Consider the following 14,927-nt stretch of genomic DNA (forward strand, 5'->3'; position numbering starts at 1 on the left):
TCAGTCCACATGAGCAGAGGACAAATTAACACGTGCTGTAAATTGAAGTAGAGCCTTTAAAAGTGGTGAAGCCTCTTTAAGCTACACCTGAGCCTGTTCTAAAAGTGACTATTTTTTATTTTTTTTTTTTTTCTTCATCCCTGGAATGATTCCTACCCACTGTGAACTCTGCCTAAATGCATCTGTATTTCTGGAATGTTCGAAACTGAAGCTGACAAATGTGACTTCCAAGAGTTGCCTTTGTCCCTGGACTGTGGCCTTGCTTACAGAGCGTGCAGTCACAGCACATTCTCCTGACTGACACATCCTTCCACTTGTACAACTTGCTTGCTTGGCTGCCCAGAAAATGGATGAGGAACAAAATAAGGTGCTGAGCCTGGGAAATGCTGTGTTTGTGTCGAGCTGTGACCTAAATGCCATTTTTTTTTTTGCCTGTCCATGAGGATGTGGCACGATGAGCTTAACAGATATGTGTCACTTGTGGTGACATGAATGCAGGAGAAATGTGCTATTTTGGCTACAGGCATGTAGAAGTTCATGCAATCCCTTCCCTGCCCTTCCAATTGATTGGTTAATTAGAGCATTGCTTCCACAAAGCCCTTTTCTGCTGAGTGCAAAGCACAGTCATGGAGAATTGAGGTCTCAGCTGATGGATGCAGCTCCTGGTGATGTCTGTGGGTGCTCTGTGTCTTGGGTTGGACCCTGGGGATGCTCAGGCTCTTGGGAAGCACTTGCACATTCATATTCTTGGGATAGCACTTAAATGAAGCTACTGGAATCGTTGCAAGAAAGCAAATTATATAAATGAACAACACTGGGCTGAGTTTAATCCACCAGCTGCATCCTCCTGTGTTCAGTGGCCATAAGATCCTGGTTTTCCTGCTTTACTTGAAGGGACCAAGATAACATGGAAGTGAGAGCTGTCCTTTGTGTATTTCAGGCAGTGGAGAAGGCATTTGCAGTGCCAAAGGGATTTTACTGGCAGACAGTTGAGAGTGATGACAAACACTTCCCTGACAGCAGTGCCATGGAGGCTTGCAGAGACACAGACACCGAGGTAAAGAACAACAAACAACCCCCTCCTTCCTCACCTGGGGGCTGAGGGGGGACACTGAGAGACAATTAAGTGCCCTGGAATATTTCAATCTAGAGCTTTGATACAAATACTGATCTCGAAGTATTTTTCACTCAGACCTAAATATATCAGCTGAGTATTTTATGTCATCAGTATTGATGTGCTGATTGCTCTGAGCCACAGAAGATTAAACTTTGAAATGTGTGGGTTGGAGAAATTGCTACCAACCAGGTGCAAATCTGTAAGAGTAGACAAAATTTTGATAACCTGAAACCACTTGACTGTAAGTCAGCGAACAGCACAACTTTAATCAAACTTGGGCTCAGAAACGTTCCAAGAAATTTCTGAAGGTTCTGGTACTGCCTGACCTTGAGTAACTGTGTGTGTTGTATGAACAGGCAGGGAGTATTTGTACTGATTCTACCCCAGGAGAAGAGAAGGTTAAAGTGATCTCAGTTGCCTCTTGCTGAGGAGTGCAGCACAAAATGTACAGGAGCTCAGCCATGTGAAATGAGCTGTTACTGAGCAGGACAGGGCCAGCAGCAGTAATGGAGATCAGCCAAGGCTGGTTTGGGTGGGGAGGGACCTCAAAGCCCGTCCAGTGCCACCCCTGCCATGGGCAGGGACACCTCCCACCATCCCAGGCTGCTCCAAGCCCCATCCAGCCTGGCCTTGGACACTTCCAGGGATCCAGGGGCAGCCACAGCTGCTCTGGGCACCCTGTGCCAGGGCCTGCCCACCCTCCCAGGGAACAATTCCTGCCCAGTATCCCATCCAGCCCTGCCCTCTGGCAGTGGGAAGCCATTCCTGTGTCCTGTCCCTCCATCCCTTGTCCCCAGTCCCTCTCCAGCTCTCATGGAGCCCCTTTAGGCCCTGGCAGGGGCTCTGAGCTCTCCCTGGAGCTTCTCCTCTCCAGGTGAGCACCCCCAGCTCTCCCAGCCTGGCTCCAGAGGGGCTCCAGCCCTTGGGGCATCTCCTCTGGACTCTCTCCAACATGCCAACATCTCTCTTGTGTTGGTGGCCCCAAAACTGCAGATGGGAATCCCCAGTGACAAGGCACAGTCCAGGGTTCACACAGTGGCCAGAATTGGTGATGTCTGAGACCAGGCCAGGCACAACTCCCCAGGCTCCTAAGGAAAGGGGAGACTGGCACTTCCTGAGGCTTCCCTGTGCTGGATGGTTCTGTTATCACAGCTGGCCCCAAGCCCAGGCAGCCCCAGGGACTCAGAGCCACTACAGGAAAATCCTTCCTCAGTGGCTGCTGTGAGTACTGGGTTAATAGCAGGAGAGCTAGAGCTAGACAAACATAAAGAAATGGAGCTTTTATTCCTAATTAGACCACTTTTATGTGATCTGGGTACATTTCTATCTTCATTTATCATGATGGTAAAGCCTCATAATGTCTTTATGGGGCAGTAGCATTTCATTTTCAAGTGTCCAGTAGTGATGGATTCATTTGGTGTTTGCTGCAGCCATAAACCTTGAGCTGGGGAAATCCTTGAGCTGCTCAACATCCAGGAGAACCACACCCAAATTTGGGGACAGAAAATCAGCTTGTCTCATCCTCAGCTAGACTATTTATTATCCACAGAACCACACAACTCCCTGTCATAAAGCTCTTGCTTTTTAAAACAATTTGTTTGTCTGATGGGGAAAATAATAATAATAATAATAATTTGCTTTCCTTTTGGGTATAAACATTCAGAATGTGTTGGTGTGAGTCTCCCTGCATGCCAAGATGGGCTGAAATGGATTAGGCTGGTAAAGAAGACTCTGAAATATAAGTTTGAGACAGTACCAGTGATGTGTTTGCCTTTTGATATTTTTTTTTAGTGTTGATTTTGGCGATGTTAAAGGTATAGAGACACAGCCTATTATTATTATTGAATCTTTTATTATTGAATCATCCAGAAAGATGGGCAAATGGTACTGCACAAAGTTAACAGCAGAAGGGAGGCACTGTGGGCTCTGCCCCAGAGGCCTTGCAGGTTTTTACTAGTATGTTTATGTGACAAAAAGCACAGGTAAATCAGCAGAAATTGATTAAATTGGAATTATCATTGATAGCAGTGATTTAGCCCAAAGCCAAGAGCCTTCTGTGTGAACTGCACATAAACACAAACCAAAGCCAAGCCTCTCTGTAGCTCTGGCAGTGCAGATCCATCCTGGGCACTACAGGTGAGCAGCAGGGCTGCATTTCTGGGGGGCTTGGGAGGATTTCCCTCATTTCCCCCTGTTTTTCTCTGGCTGTCCAGGTTGCCATGGCGCTGCTGTTTGAGCCTCTCTTCCAGAGCCCCCTGGAGACCCATCAGACTCTGCAGCTGCTGCGGGGCTCGGGGCTGGATGTCTGCGGGCTCCGCCTGCTCTACCCCGGCCACCACCTGCTGCTCTCCAGCTCAGGTGAGCTCTGCTGCCCCTCCACAGCTGCCACCCTGCTCAGGAAGGCACAGAGCTGTAAATGCACCGAGGGGAAGAGTGGTGAGAGTCAGATTTGTGTGAGGGTTGGTTTAGCAGTTGCTGTATCTTTCCCAGATGAAGTTATAGAATAGCTTTGATTGTTTCTTTCTTTCTGTTTTTAGTGTTGAATAGCCATGAGCTGAATTTTTAACCTTTGATATGTTTCAAACTTTAGCTGTTGTTCTTTTGCAATGAGCTTTCCCACATTTCAGTGCCATGAGCCCCAGGGATAGGCTCCTGTGAGTTAAATATAATCATTTATTTCCCCACTGATACTCCTGAAGGTTTTAGCTGCAGAAAATCCAGCCCCCCTTTTCCACAATCCCCCATCTCATTGCCTGTGGGACTTGAGGAGCACTTATTTAACTGTCCTACAACTGCATTGGCTGATAAACCATCACCAAAATGTCACATTATTTCATAGAATCCCATCTGAGGTGGGAGACCAGCAGGATAAGGTGAATAAACATGATCTGGGTCTCTGAACTCAAAATCACAAAGTCTTGAATGTGTCAAATACTGGCACGTACCATTCAAGTCTTTATTTTCTCCCATTTTTGAAACAGAGATGATGAAGCCTGTCTTACAGCATTATGGAATATTATTGGTTGCTACTGCAGCAGAATTCCAGAGCAAGAGGTGTTCCCTTAGCTGCAGAGTTTAGAGATTTCTTATGCCTTGTGCTTCCTTTTAAGCCAAGGAAGTTCTTCTGGAAGGTTCAGATGTGCCACCATCTCACCCATTTCTCTTGGGAAAGGCACAGGCAGGCTGAGAGGGAGAGAAATGGGCTTCCTTCTCCTCTGGCAGGAGGGGAGTGAAGACCAGCTTAATCAGAGACAATTCCCCAGTCTCCTCACTCCCTTTTTTGCATTTGAAAGCAATAGGAGCAGACTGCCTTAGGAATGGGACTGCAGTTGCAGCTGTCTGGGTGCTGTGCACAAAACATATTCCTGGGGAGAGCTGGAGAAATGGAGGAGGGCTCCAGAAATGAATAAGAAAACCATAAAACCAGCAGTCATTAGGAGCTGACAGGCAGCAGATCTGCTTCAATGCTCTGTACCATGCACCATTATTTAAGAACATTTCGTATGAAGAGACAATTCATTTGAGCTTAGAACTGCTGTGCAAGTTGGTAAATTAGATTTTTACCCTTAGCTTGATAACTCTAAAATTATTATTTTAAATATTTACAGCCAGTTGCTCTATTATCTACCTGCTCTGGAGATTTGTGTTCTGCCTTCTGATTCTTATGCAAGAAATTACACATTTGCAAATGTTTTTAAACCTAAGGGAAGACAATCACACACCTTGCTGCTTTTTCTGACATCTGGAAAGGAAGCAAATTTGCTTTTTCTGGGGTTACTTCCTGGGCCCCAGCTATGCTGGAGAAAGGTTTGTCAGAGTCATAGGGAAGAGTTATTGAAGGAAATAAAGGAAGTCAGGGTTCAAATCCTGGCACAAAATTAAAGGTGGCAAATCAAATATTTGCCTGGACCTTACAGCATTGTACAAAATCTGTATTTAATGCAGTAGGAAATAATGTAAAAAAGGAGTCCCCAGATTTCCAGTTTGTGATCCCATTTGAAAACATCCCAGCATCTTTCCCCCAGCACCTGTACACTTTTTTTACCCAGTAGCAAACCTGAGGTTATTCAAGACAGTCTGTTGAAGAAAGAGAAATCGGTTGCCTCATGTTTGCTGTGAAAAGTTATTCTAGAGCAGGTGATGCACTGGAAGTGTCTCTGCCTGTGGCAGGGGTTGGAACTTGGTGGTCTTTAGGGTGTTTTCAGCCCAAACTGTGACTCCAAGCCTTGATTCCCTGGACAGGTAACCAGGTCATTGATTCCCAAGACAGGTAACCAAGTGCTTGATTCCCAAGACAGGTAACCAGGTGATTGATCCCCAGGACAGGTAACCAGGTCATTGATCCCCAGGACAGGTAACCAGGTGATTCCCAGGACAGGTAACCAGGTGATTGATCCCCAGGGCAGGTAACCAGGTGATTGATTCCCAGGGCAGGTAACCAGGTGATTGATCCCCAGGACAGGTAACCAGGTGATTCCCAGGACAGGTAACCAGGTGATTGATCCCCAGGGCAGGTAACCAGGTGATTGATTCCCAGGACAGGTAACCAGGTGATTGATCCCCAGGGCAGGTAACCAGGTGATTGATTCCCAGGACAGGTAACCAGGTGATTGATCCCCAGGGCAGGTAACCAGGTGATTGATCCCCAGGGCAGGTAACCAGGTGATTGATTCCCAGGACAGGTAACCAGGTGATTGATCCCCAGGACAGGTAACCAGGTGATTGATTCCCAGGACAGGTAACCAGGTGATTGATTCCCTGGACAGGTAACCAGTTCCTCTGTTGAACTCTGGCTCTGACAGATCTGAAAGGAGCCCTTGAGTGGAGCAAATGACTTTGGGGTGGGTTATTCCATGTTTTACTCACACATGTGTTTGTTTCCACAGAAAAGCTGCCTTCCTCCTACACCTCAGAGCCTGGCAAGATGCCCCCAGTGCTGGCATTAGCTGTGAGGGGGCCCAAAGCCCGTGGCTTCCTGCAGGACATCACCCGGGGCTCTCCCAGGACCTGGAGCCGAGCAGAGCCGGCCGTGTTCCTGCCCCTGCCCAGCCGGGTGCACAGGGAGCTGTGCCTCTGGTTTGGAGGGAGAGCTGCTGGAATCCTGTCCCCAGCATCCAGGTGATGGCCCCGGATGGTTTGGAGCTGTTGTTGCAGAGGCAGTGAGCCCTGGAGGGAGGCAGGCTGTGTTCCGAAGGTCCTGCAGTGCAGGGGGAGCAATCCCTCCACTTTTGTGTTCCCAAGGCAGTTGTGCAGTCTGCAGAAATCCTTCTCTCTTCTGCAGCAGATCATAGAATCATGGATTTCCTGAGTGGGGAGGGACCCACAGGGATCATCCAGTCCCACCTGTGGCCCTGCACAGACACCCCAACAATCCCACCCTGAGCCTGAGCATTGTCCAAACACTCCTGGAGCTGTGGCAGCCTCGGGGCTGTGCCCATTCCCTGGGGAGCCTGGGCAGTGCCTGAACCCTCTGGGGAAGAGCCTTTCCCTGATATCCACCTAAATCTCCCCTGGCACAGCTCCAGCTCCTGTTCTCCAGTTCCCAGATGTGTCAGGCATGGCCCAGTTGCATTTGTTTCCCATTCCCTGGTCTCTGCTATCCAGACCTGTAATTCATCCTCTTGCTGCAAGATTTGGAAACCTGGTGCTGGAGAAGAGCTGCAAGGCTGTGTGCCAGTGACTGACCCTCTCCTAGGAAACCTCTGGCTTTGCCCTGTACAGCAACTGATAAAGGGATTCATTAGGAAAAGGTTCTTTGGAGGATGATGAGAGAAGTGTGTGAAAATGAAGAGTGGCTTATAAACCTTTAACTGCATGAGAAACTCTGCTGCAGAAAGCTCAGACCTGCAGGCTCTGGAGAGGTTTTTTAGGGATCCTGCCTGATCCTGGGGGCAGGGTGGCACAGTCAGAGGCAGCAGGCTGGAGGTGAGATCCTCTGCACTGCTGTCAGTGCTTTCTGTGAGTGGCAAAGCTCAGCCATGTGGAATTAACCTGTGGGTTGCCGTGGAGGATTCTGTGTCAGAGTTCAGCTCTGCTCGGCCACGACCAGCGGCTCTCATCATTTTTATGTTTAAGATGTGAAAAAAAAAATCAATTTGGCCAAGTTTCATTCTCTTTATTTGTTTATTTTCCTCAGGGATGCCTTTTTCCTATTACAAAGATCATGAATTCTGCTCCTCTGGTGTAACTCAGTCCGGAGCGGTGCTACATCCTAAATAATGCACTTTTCTTTCTCCTAATGCTGGTAATTTGGTCTGTAGGGAGACAGGAATACAAACTGCAGCTCAGATTGCCCTTTTCAGATTAGACTTGCAAATGCTGTGGTCTCCTGGGAGTGAGCAAGCAGGATGTGTTCCAGCCAGCTCCGTGGTGGTGGTGGCAAGGGATGAGGCAGGTTTGCCTGAGCAGCCTGAGCTCACAGTCCCAGCCACAACTGTTCCCAGACAGTCCCTGGCTTTCAACCACACCTTCTGTTCCCCCTGCCCTGATTGAGTCCTTTTGGATGTGCAGGAATGTTGTGGAAGTTTCACTGGCATGAACAGCCCTGCCAGACTGGATTGTGCTTGTTGCCTAACACGAACCCTTCAAACTGGTTAAACTCAGCCTAAAGAACCCAAAGTGAATAGCAACTAGGATGTGTCTGTGGGTGGGAAAAGCTCTGCTAGTGCAGCCTGACATATTTCTTGATTCCCAGATTTCTTTGCCAAGCTGGCTACTTTGCATTAGTTACTTTTAATTGAACACAGAGAGCCTCAGGGGGAGTAATATGAAAAGATGTTCACTCAGAGAGACCTTGATGCAGCTCATGTCATGGACAAGGGATTGAAATGGCTTTTCCAGTAAAGCAGTTTTTACCAGAGAAGCTTCTGTGGCCTTGGATTTGTCACAGAAAGTAGGTTTGAATCAGAACCTTTTAAAATTTTTCATTTAATATTTATCGTTTTTCTGCAGCTCTCAGAGTCCTTCACCAGCTGGGGCAGGAGCAGATGAAGAAAAACTTGACCTCCAGGGCTTGATGGTGCCTCGACCTCCAGCCATGCTTATCTCAACTACCAAAGGTCAGCGTTAGGAAATGAAATTTGAGGGTTTATGGTTCTCCTTCACTGATAACATCACTTTACTCCAGCCCACCTAAGGCAATTCTGCCTCTCTGCATTGCTCAGGGCTGTGACCTGGCCAGTTCTGGAGCCAGGAATGAATTTCTAGTGGGACACTGTTGCTGAAATGAAGCAGCAGAGAAGTGGCAACACTTTTCATCCTCCTCATGGGAGCAGCTGCTGGAGTCCTGGGGGCTGCTTAGATGTCACTGAAGGGGGAAAAATAAATTTAAAAAAAAAACACTTCACAAGAAATCTCTGCACAGAGGAGCCTGTTCATCAAAGAAACAGTCACATGAAGACCTAACAGAGTCCTTAAACTGCTTGTTTATTGATCAGAAATCATCTGCCTCTCCTGCTGAAGACTGAGTATTATAATCAGGGGAATTAAAAAGTTAAGGCTCATTTAGGGCAGGACTGACCACACAGTCAGAAAGGAGAGCATTTAATGGGACTAATATCAATTGATTATCACCTGGTTCCACTCACATCCCATTTTCCCTTTGTAGGAGCAGCTTTCAGCACCTGAATTTGTAATTACAGACACCTGCCAAGGCCCTGCCTGGCTAAAAGGTGTTGAGATCCTGCTGTAAATGCCAACATCCCCTGGAGTGGGCCTGGCACAGCACATTCAGGGTGCAGGGGGTGTTTGGACAGTGCTCCTGGAGCTCTTGGCTGCCCCAGCTGAAGGTGGTTTCACAGGAATGAAGCCTGAGAGGAGCAGAAGTTCAGCAGCTGTCAGGGAGGAGGTGGCAGAAGGAAAGCAGGATTGGAGTGACAGAGAAAGAAGGCACGGGGAATTACACTGCCAAAGGAAAGAATCCATGAGAAAAGGATGCAAGCATAAGGCAAAATGATGAAAAAGGAGTAGAAGGGAAGGAAAATAGAGATGGGAGAAAGGAAAAAAAAAACAATTTTGAGACAGTTTTTAATCTTTTGGCTCATGTTAACTCAGGTAGTTTGGCAGGCAGCCCTTGGCTCTGTTATTTGGGATTGGGATTGATGGCAGCTGGTGGCTACTGATGGAATGAGTCACATTTGCTGCCTCCCCTTCCTTTTATGGCCGTTAATGATTCACATTTGCTGTGGGCTGCTGACTTCCACCACACCACGTTCCATCTGCACTGAGCCTCAGAAGTCACTGTCAAGCTTTGCTCCTCAGATAACTTTGCTCTGGCAAGAGGAGCTGAAACTCTGCTCTGGGAGCAAGACACCCTTGGGGTTTTCAGGAAAAGAAACATTCCCTGATTCCTTCCCTCTGGTCTCCAGCAGCCCCTCTTGGAGACAGGAATATTTACCCATAAAGAGCAGAGGTACTGCAGCTAGGGAGACCTGCCCCTTCTCATTAAGCAGAGTTTTAGTGACTCAAGCAGATATTCTTGTCAATTTGTGCAAAAAATGTTTTTTAAAGTGTTATCAGTTGGAGAGGAGCCAAAATCTTCCCACCACAATCTCAGATTTTGATAGTTCCCATATCATGAATGTGGCTAAAAGTCAGTGTTAAAGCCATAAAGCCAAAGAGATTTTAGGCAAAGAACCACCCTGCCTGTCCCATCCTTAGTGATAAATATAAAGTTTCCCTTGTTTTGATGTTGTTGCTTTGAATTAGCAGGCTGAGCCTTGGCAGGACAGATATCCATATTACAAAGTCCAGAATAAAAAGAAATATTCACTATCCTGCCCTCAGAATCAATTGGGACACAAGAAAAAATCCTCCACTCTCATTAAATTGGTTGGTTAAAGCTGTGAGAAATTACTGAGGCAGTGTAGAGGAAACCCGTGTGGAAGTGGTACTGAGGATTTGTCTTCAGAGCTCACTCTTGGCAGCTTATGGAGCTCTGAAAATACATTGTGAGGGATAAAAAAGCCGTGTTAGGACTGGGAAAGTGTAATAATGGGGGTCATGGTAAAAACAGAGAGCTCAGACAGATCAGAGGCTTCAGGGAAAAGTCTTGAGCTTGTCTCACAGTGCTTAAGATGTGGGGGCTGCTCAGGGGGCCTTTGGAGGCTCTTCTGAGCTTGCCCAAGGTTGGCAGTGAGCCTGGGATTCAACTTGGAAAATAGGAGTCTAAAAACCCAAAGTAAATTCCAGTTGTGTCTACAATCTTATGTGCTGGGCTGAGGGATTCAAGGGGAGCTCCAGCAGCCAGACCTGCTGGAAGAGGATAAGGCAGGACAGGCAGGCTGGTACCATTACCATGATGTCCAAGGGACTGGTGAGGACTCCAAAGGGTTCTAGAGGATACCAAACCAAAACTGAGATCCCAGGTGGTCCAGAGCTTCAGGAGTTTGTGCCACAATACAGGTCTGGGATGAAGGTTAAAGGCAGGAATAAAGGAAGGACAACAGGAAGCAAGAAGGGAGTGCAGAGACCACCAGTAACAGCAGAGAGGAATGGCCAGAGCTGCTCCATGTTCTTTGGAGTGGACAGATTGATCAAGAACAAGCTCTTGTTGCCCTGTTTGGTCACTCAGAGCGTGGTCAGTCCTCCAAGGCCTCAGTCCTGCCCTCAGTGCTGGGGCTGCACAGGGACAGCACCAACACACTGAGTGTGAGCAGCTCCCACACCTGGGGACACAGACTGCCTCATCTCATCTGGTGATTCATAAAGATATTGCTGATGATGCCATAAGCTTCCCCACTCTGGGCTGGCCTTGGATTGCAGTCCTGATGAGCTGGATGCAGCAAACAAACAGTAAAACACAGGGTCACTGCTCAGGATGCAGCTGTTTGCTTCAAGGTGCAGGCAGCTGCTGTGAGAGCTGCCTTGCATTGATACCACAGCTTCTGTGACAATAATACGCTGTTCTTCTTGCCTTTTCTTTGATCTAGGGGACATTATTCTGCTGGTGTCACCTGTGGTACCTCCTCGTGCCTACGGGGTTGTGTTTTCGACCTGCGCCCGCCGGGGCTTTGTGCTGCAAGGACTGAGGCAGCTGCAGCTCTCAGCACAGCAGGGCTTTGTGCTGGGCATGACAGCAGGGCAGGTACTGTGCCCTTGGTGCCCTGGGTTACCCTTGCTCTGCAGCTAATCCTGCCAGCACTCCTCCAGTGAGTGTTTGAGGACACCCATCCTCTGTTTTCCAGCTCTCTGTGTTCCTGTGAGTGGTGCTCTGGCTGCTTTCAGGGCTGGCTTTTTGCTCTAGTATGAAAATCCCACAAAGCCTTGGCCTCTCATGGGGAACAGGAGTGTAAATTCATCATCCTGCTCCTACAAAACAAATGTGAATTTTGCCAGTGATGTCAGAATAAGCAAGAGCTGGCAATAGCCCCATGAACCAAAATACTGCTCTGCAAAGGTGGTTTAGGAGAAGAGTCTTCACTAACAGACTTCACAGTCCCTCTGGGCCCTTCAGCATGGAGTCCCCTACTTCAGTGCATTCCAGATGGGTTTCAAAAAGAGCTTTCAAAAATGATTTTTTTTTTTTCCTTTGAAGCTCTGCCTAACACGGTGATAGGTTCGAGGTAAAGTGCACTTGGCATTTTGACAAGTCAGCCAAGGAAACAGCAATAATCACAAATGCAAGGTTGCAGTCAAACTTAACATATGCAAGAAGTCCAGTGCTGCACCTCTAACATTATAAATCCCACAGGAATCATATCACACCTCTCACAGAGAAGTGGACCCCACACTTCAAATCATCATGCTGAGGGTTCTTTGCTAATGCCAGTCAGGAAATGCATAATTTTGCAAATCAAACCCTATAAATCCCCTCTTTTCTGCTTGTTCTGTGATCAAGCCTTAGGAATAACAATGCCTCTGCCCATAATATTTTGCAGAATGAATATAACCTGTTTATGGAATACTACAGCCCAAATAGCCAGCTCAGTGACCATTAAGGAGCTAACAGCAGCAACCATTGTTCCAATGTGCTGTTTGGAGCTAAAAATTTCTGAAAATCAGCCCTTCATTTGTGACTCCAGATAATCTTTGAGTGATTTAGGATGGTACCACCTATCAGTTACAACTGCTGTGGTTTTAGCCCAGCCCAGCTGCAGGGCAGAATGATTTTGTGTTAAGCCTCTTTCCTGAGTTCAAATTAAGTTTCTCTGTCTCAGGAAAAGATGACGCAGAACACTCAGATATTGGAGTTCCTGTGGCTCAGCGGTGAGCTGCATCTTGTTATGCCATTGTAATTTATCTATTTGCTTGAGCCCCATAGCAATTACATCTGGATTTAGCAGTCTAATCTGCCTCTCATTATTTCAGATTGCTGTCTTTTGCCCTGGCAAGAGCTCAAGCTCACCTGCTGGTCCTGCAGGAGGAGAAGTCCCTGCTGGAGGACGCAGGCACTGCCTGGTGCTGCTGCTGAGGAGGGAGAATGCCAGATATCACATCCCTGCCTTGGTGACAGGTAATGTTTGCCCTGCCCAGCAGCCTGGGAGGGAGAGTTTGAGTTCCACATTAGCAGTCCAACCACAGCTGTACAGTGCAGGGAATATTTATTGGGAGTATCAAGGCCTGCTCATGTTGCTGTAGGAATTTCCAGTCCAATGTGTGAATCAGTCACTACTATACATCCAACAGAACTGCCTGACCTTTGCCAGTTGTTTGATCTTTAGCTCTGGAGTCCTCTTGAACTTGGAATCACCAAGTAGTTGCTCATGGAAGGGGCCTCAGAAGGCCTCTCATCCAACACCCTGCTCAGCAGAGCCTCAGCAATGAATTCCCTCAGGATGCTCAGGGCTTTTTTTTTTCTGTCAGGTCTTGAAAATCTGCAAGGACAGAGATTCTCCTGCCTCCCTGGGCCTTTGTTCCAAACCTTCTGAACCTTGTCCCTGGACACTTCAAAGCTGGGCATGACTTTGGCATCTCACACCCAACACATGGAGCTGTTGTTGGGGCTGTCCTGCTCAGGGCCAGAAGTTGGATTTCAAGGATCCTTGTGGGTCCCTCCCAGCTCAGGATTTGCTGGGATTTTATGGCCTCAATCACCTCCTCTCAGAAACTCTTTTTGCCTGGAGAGGTAGGGTGGCCAAAATACAGCTGTGCCACTGAGCCTGAGGGCAGCTTCTCATCCTGTCAGCCTCAGCTCTGAGTCCTCCATCCTTGTCACTTCCAAGCATCCCAAAGGGAACTCATTTTGTACGTAGGGACTGCCAAAACTCAGCCAAATTGCTGAATTAAATCTTCTTACTTGAGTTTCTGTTTTCTCAAGGATCAGTTGACATTGACCTCAAGCAGGGAAGATCAGAGGGAACAGCAGTGGTCAGAAGGGAACAGAAATCCTGCCCTGTTTGGCTCTTCCCAAAAAGGGGTCACTGTAGGTGACCCTTCCATTAACACCATCCCACACAGCCCATGCTGGAGACATTCATCCACAGCCCAGTTCCTTCCTTTATTTTATCCACAATAGGAAAGAACATTTAGAGGTTTGAGGAGGGGGTGAAACAATGACAATTCAAATAGTCCTGGGTTTTTTTTCTCCTGAGACTATCACAGAATGTTCTGCAAACATGTGCAGACACAGAGGATTAATCATGGCACAGTAATTACAGCCCCATGTCACCTGCTGCCTCTGCACCCAGGGAAAGTTGCTCATTAAAAAGTGCAGTTTCTGCTGCTTCTCTCAGGGCCACAGATGATGCTTTGTGTTCATGTTTTGCACAGGGAAATTTCCACTAGAAATATATAGGTGGGGCTGGAACAAAAGGATGTCTGGAAAGGTAAAATATTTTCCCTCAAGCTGGAGAACTCAGAGGATTTTTCCCTTTGTTTGTGACAGATTTTGCAAATGCCTCTTTCCCTGTGTTCTGTGCTATTTTCATCAGTCCTGTACTGCAGAAAGACACCTTAGTCCATATTCCAGAGCCCTGGAGAGGGGAAGCTGATGTTCTTTCCACTCAAGCTTTGGTTTGGCCTCTGGGAAGTGCAGGATGGCACCAAGATTGGAGTAGGGTAAATACCTCAGTAAGAAGTTTTGCATTTGTAATCAATATGAAAAGCAGTTGCACCTTCAAGGTCTGAAGGCTGTTCAATTTTCAAAGCAAGTTAAAATTGAACAATTACTCCTGAAACAGAGCAGATAAATAGATGAGTAAGAATCTTTGTCCTGAGGTTCAAACACCACACATTTTTGTCTAAGCTTTATTTTTTGTGCCTTGAGTTTGAATAAACAACAGGCAATACTGCTGGGACAGTGATGACCCATTTTTGATGCCTCACACCTTTTGAATTTTGAGAAGCAGGTGATTGTCAGTAGCACATTTGACATCCAAGCTTTGCCATCAGCCTCTAGCACCAATAATCCATTTCCCATGCTCCACTACAGTGAATTTTTGACAGGCTCGTTCGGTAGGAAGCAATCAAATGTGTACAAAGTAATTTAAAAAATAACAAGCCTTTAAAACTGTGGCCTGAAACATTATTACAGAAGGCTGAACTAATTGTTGTGGAAATGTACTGTATGCTACACCTTAATGCACTGCCTATGCACAGCCCAGCTCTTTGGAGGGAGAATGGGAGCCGAGAGATTGTGGCTTTAAGCACTTAGTGTCTGTAAAAGTGCTGTGGAATGGGATATTTTCCAGGCTGGAAATCACAGAAGCAGAACATGATGTCTCTGTTCAGGTCTGTCACCCCAGCAATACCTCCCTGCCCATGAGAGCCCTGTGGGATGAAGGACTTTGGCCTCGTGCCTGGAAATGTGAGACACCTTGAGGTCCTCCATGTGAGCACTGGGCTCAGATTTGGGACTCTTCCTAGTGGACAC

At 47.3% G+C, this 14,927-nt stretch overlaps 1 protein-coding gene across 1 annotated transcript in view; it reads left to right on the forward strand.

The window, feature by feature from the left end:
• DNAAF8 (dynein axonemal assembly factor 8) overlaps positions 1 to 14,927 on the forward strand; it is a gene marked incomplete at its 5' end in the record, with an annotated part of 86,905 nt that overhangs the window by 39,324 nt on the left and 32,654 nt on the right. Inside the window, 6 exons of the mRNA XM_083872312.1 lie at positions 941 to 1,057; positions 3,331 to 3,475; positions 6,004 to 6,235; positions 8,069 to 8,175; positions 11,047 to 11,201; positions 12,425 to 12,569. Coding sequence (XP_083728438.1) covers positions 941 to 1,057; positions 3,331 to 3,475; positions 6,004 to 6,235; positions 8,069 to 8,175; positions 11,047 to 11,201; positions 12,425 to 12,569 — 901 coding nt within the window. The remainder of the gene's footprint in view (positions 1 to 940; positions 1,058 to 3,330; positions 3,476 to 6,003; positions 6,236 to 8,068; positions 8,176 to 11,046; positions 11,202 to 12,424; positions 12,570 to 14,927) is intronic.

Source organism: Zosterops lateralis (genome assembly GCF_965231275.1).
Source record: "Zosterops lateralis genome assembly, chromosome: 15".
Lineage (NCBI taxonomy): Eukaryota > Metazoa > Chordata > Aves > Passeriformes > Zosteropidae > Zosterops > Zosterops lateralis.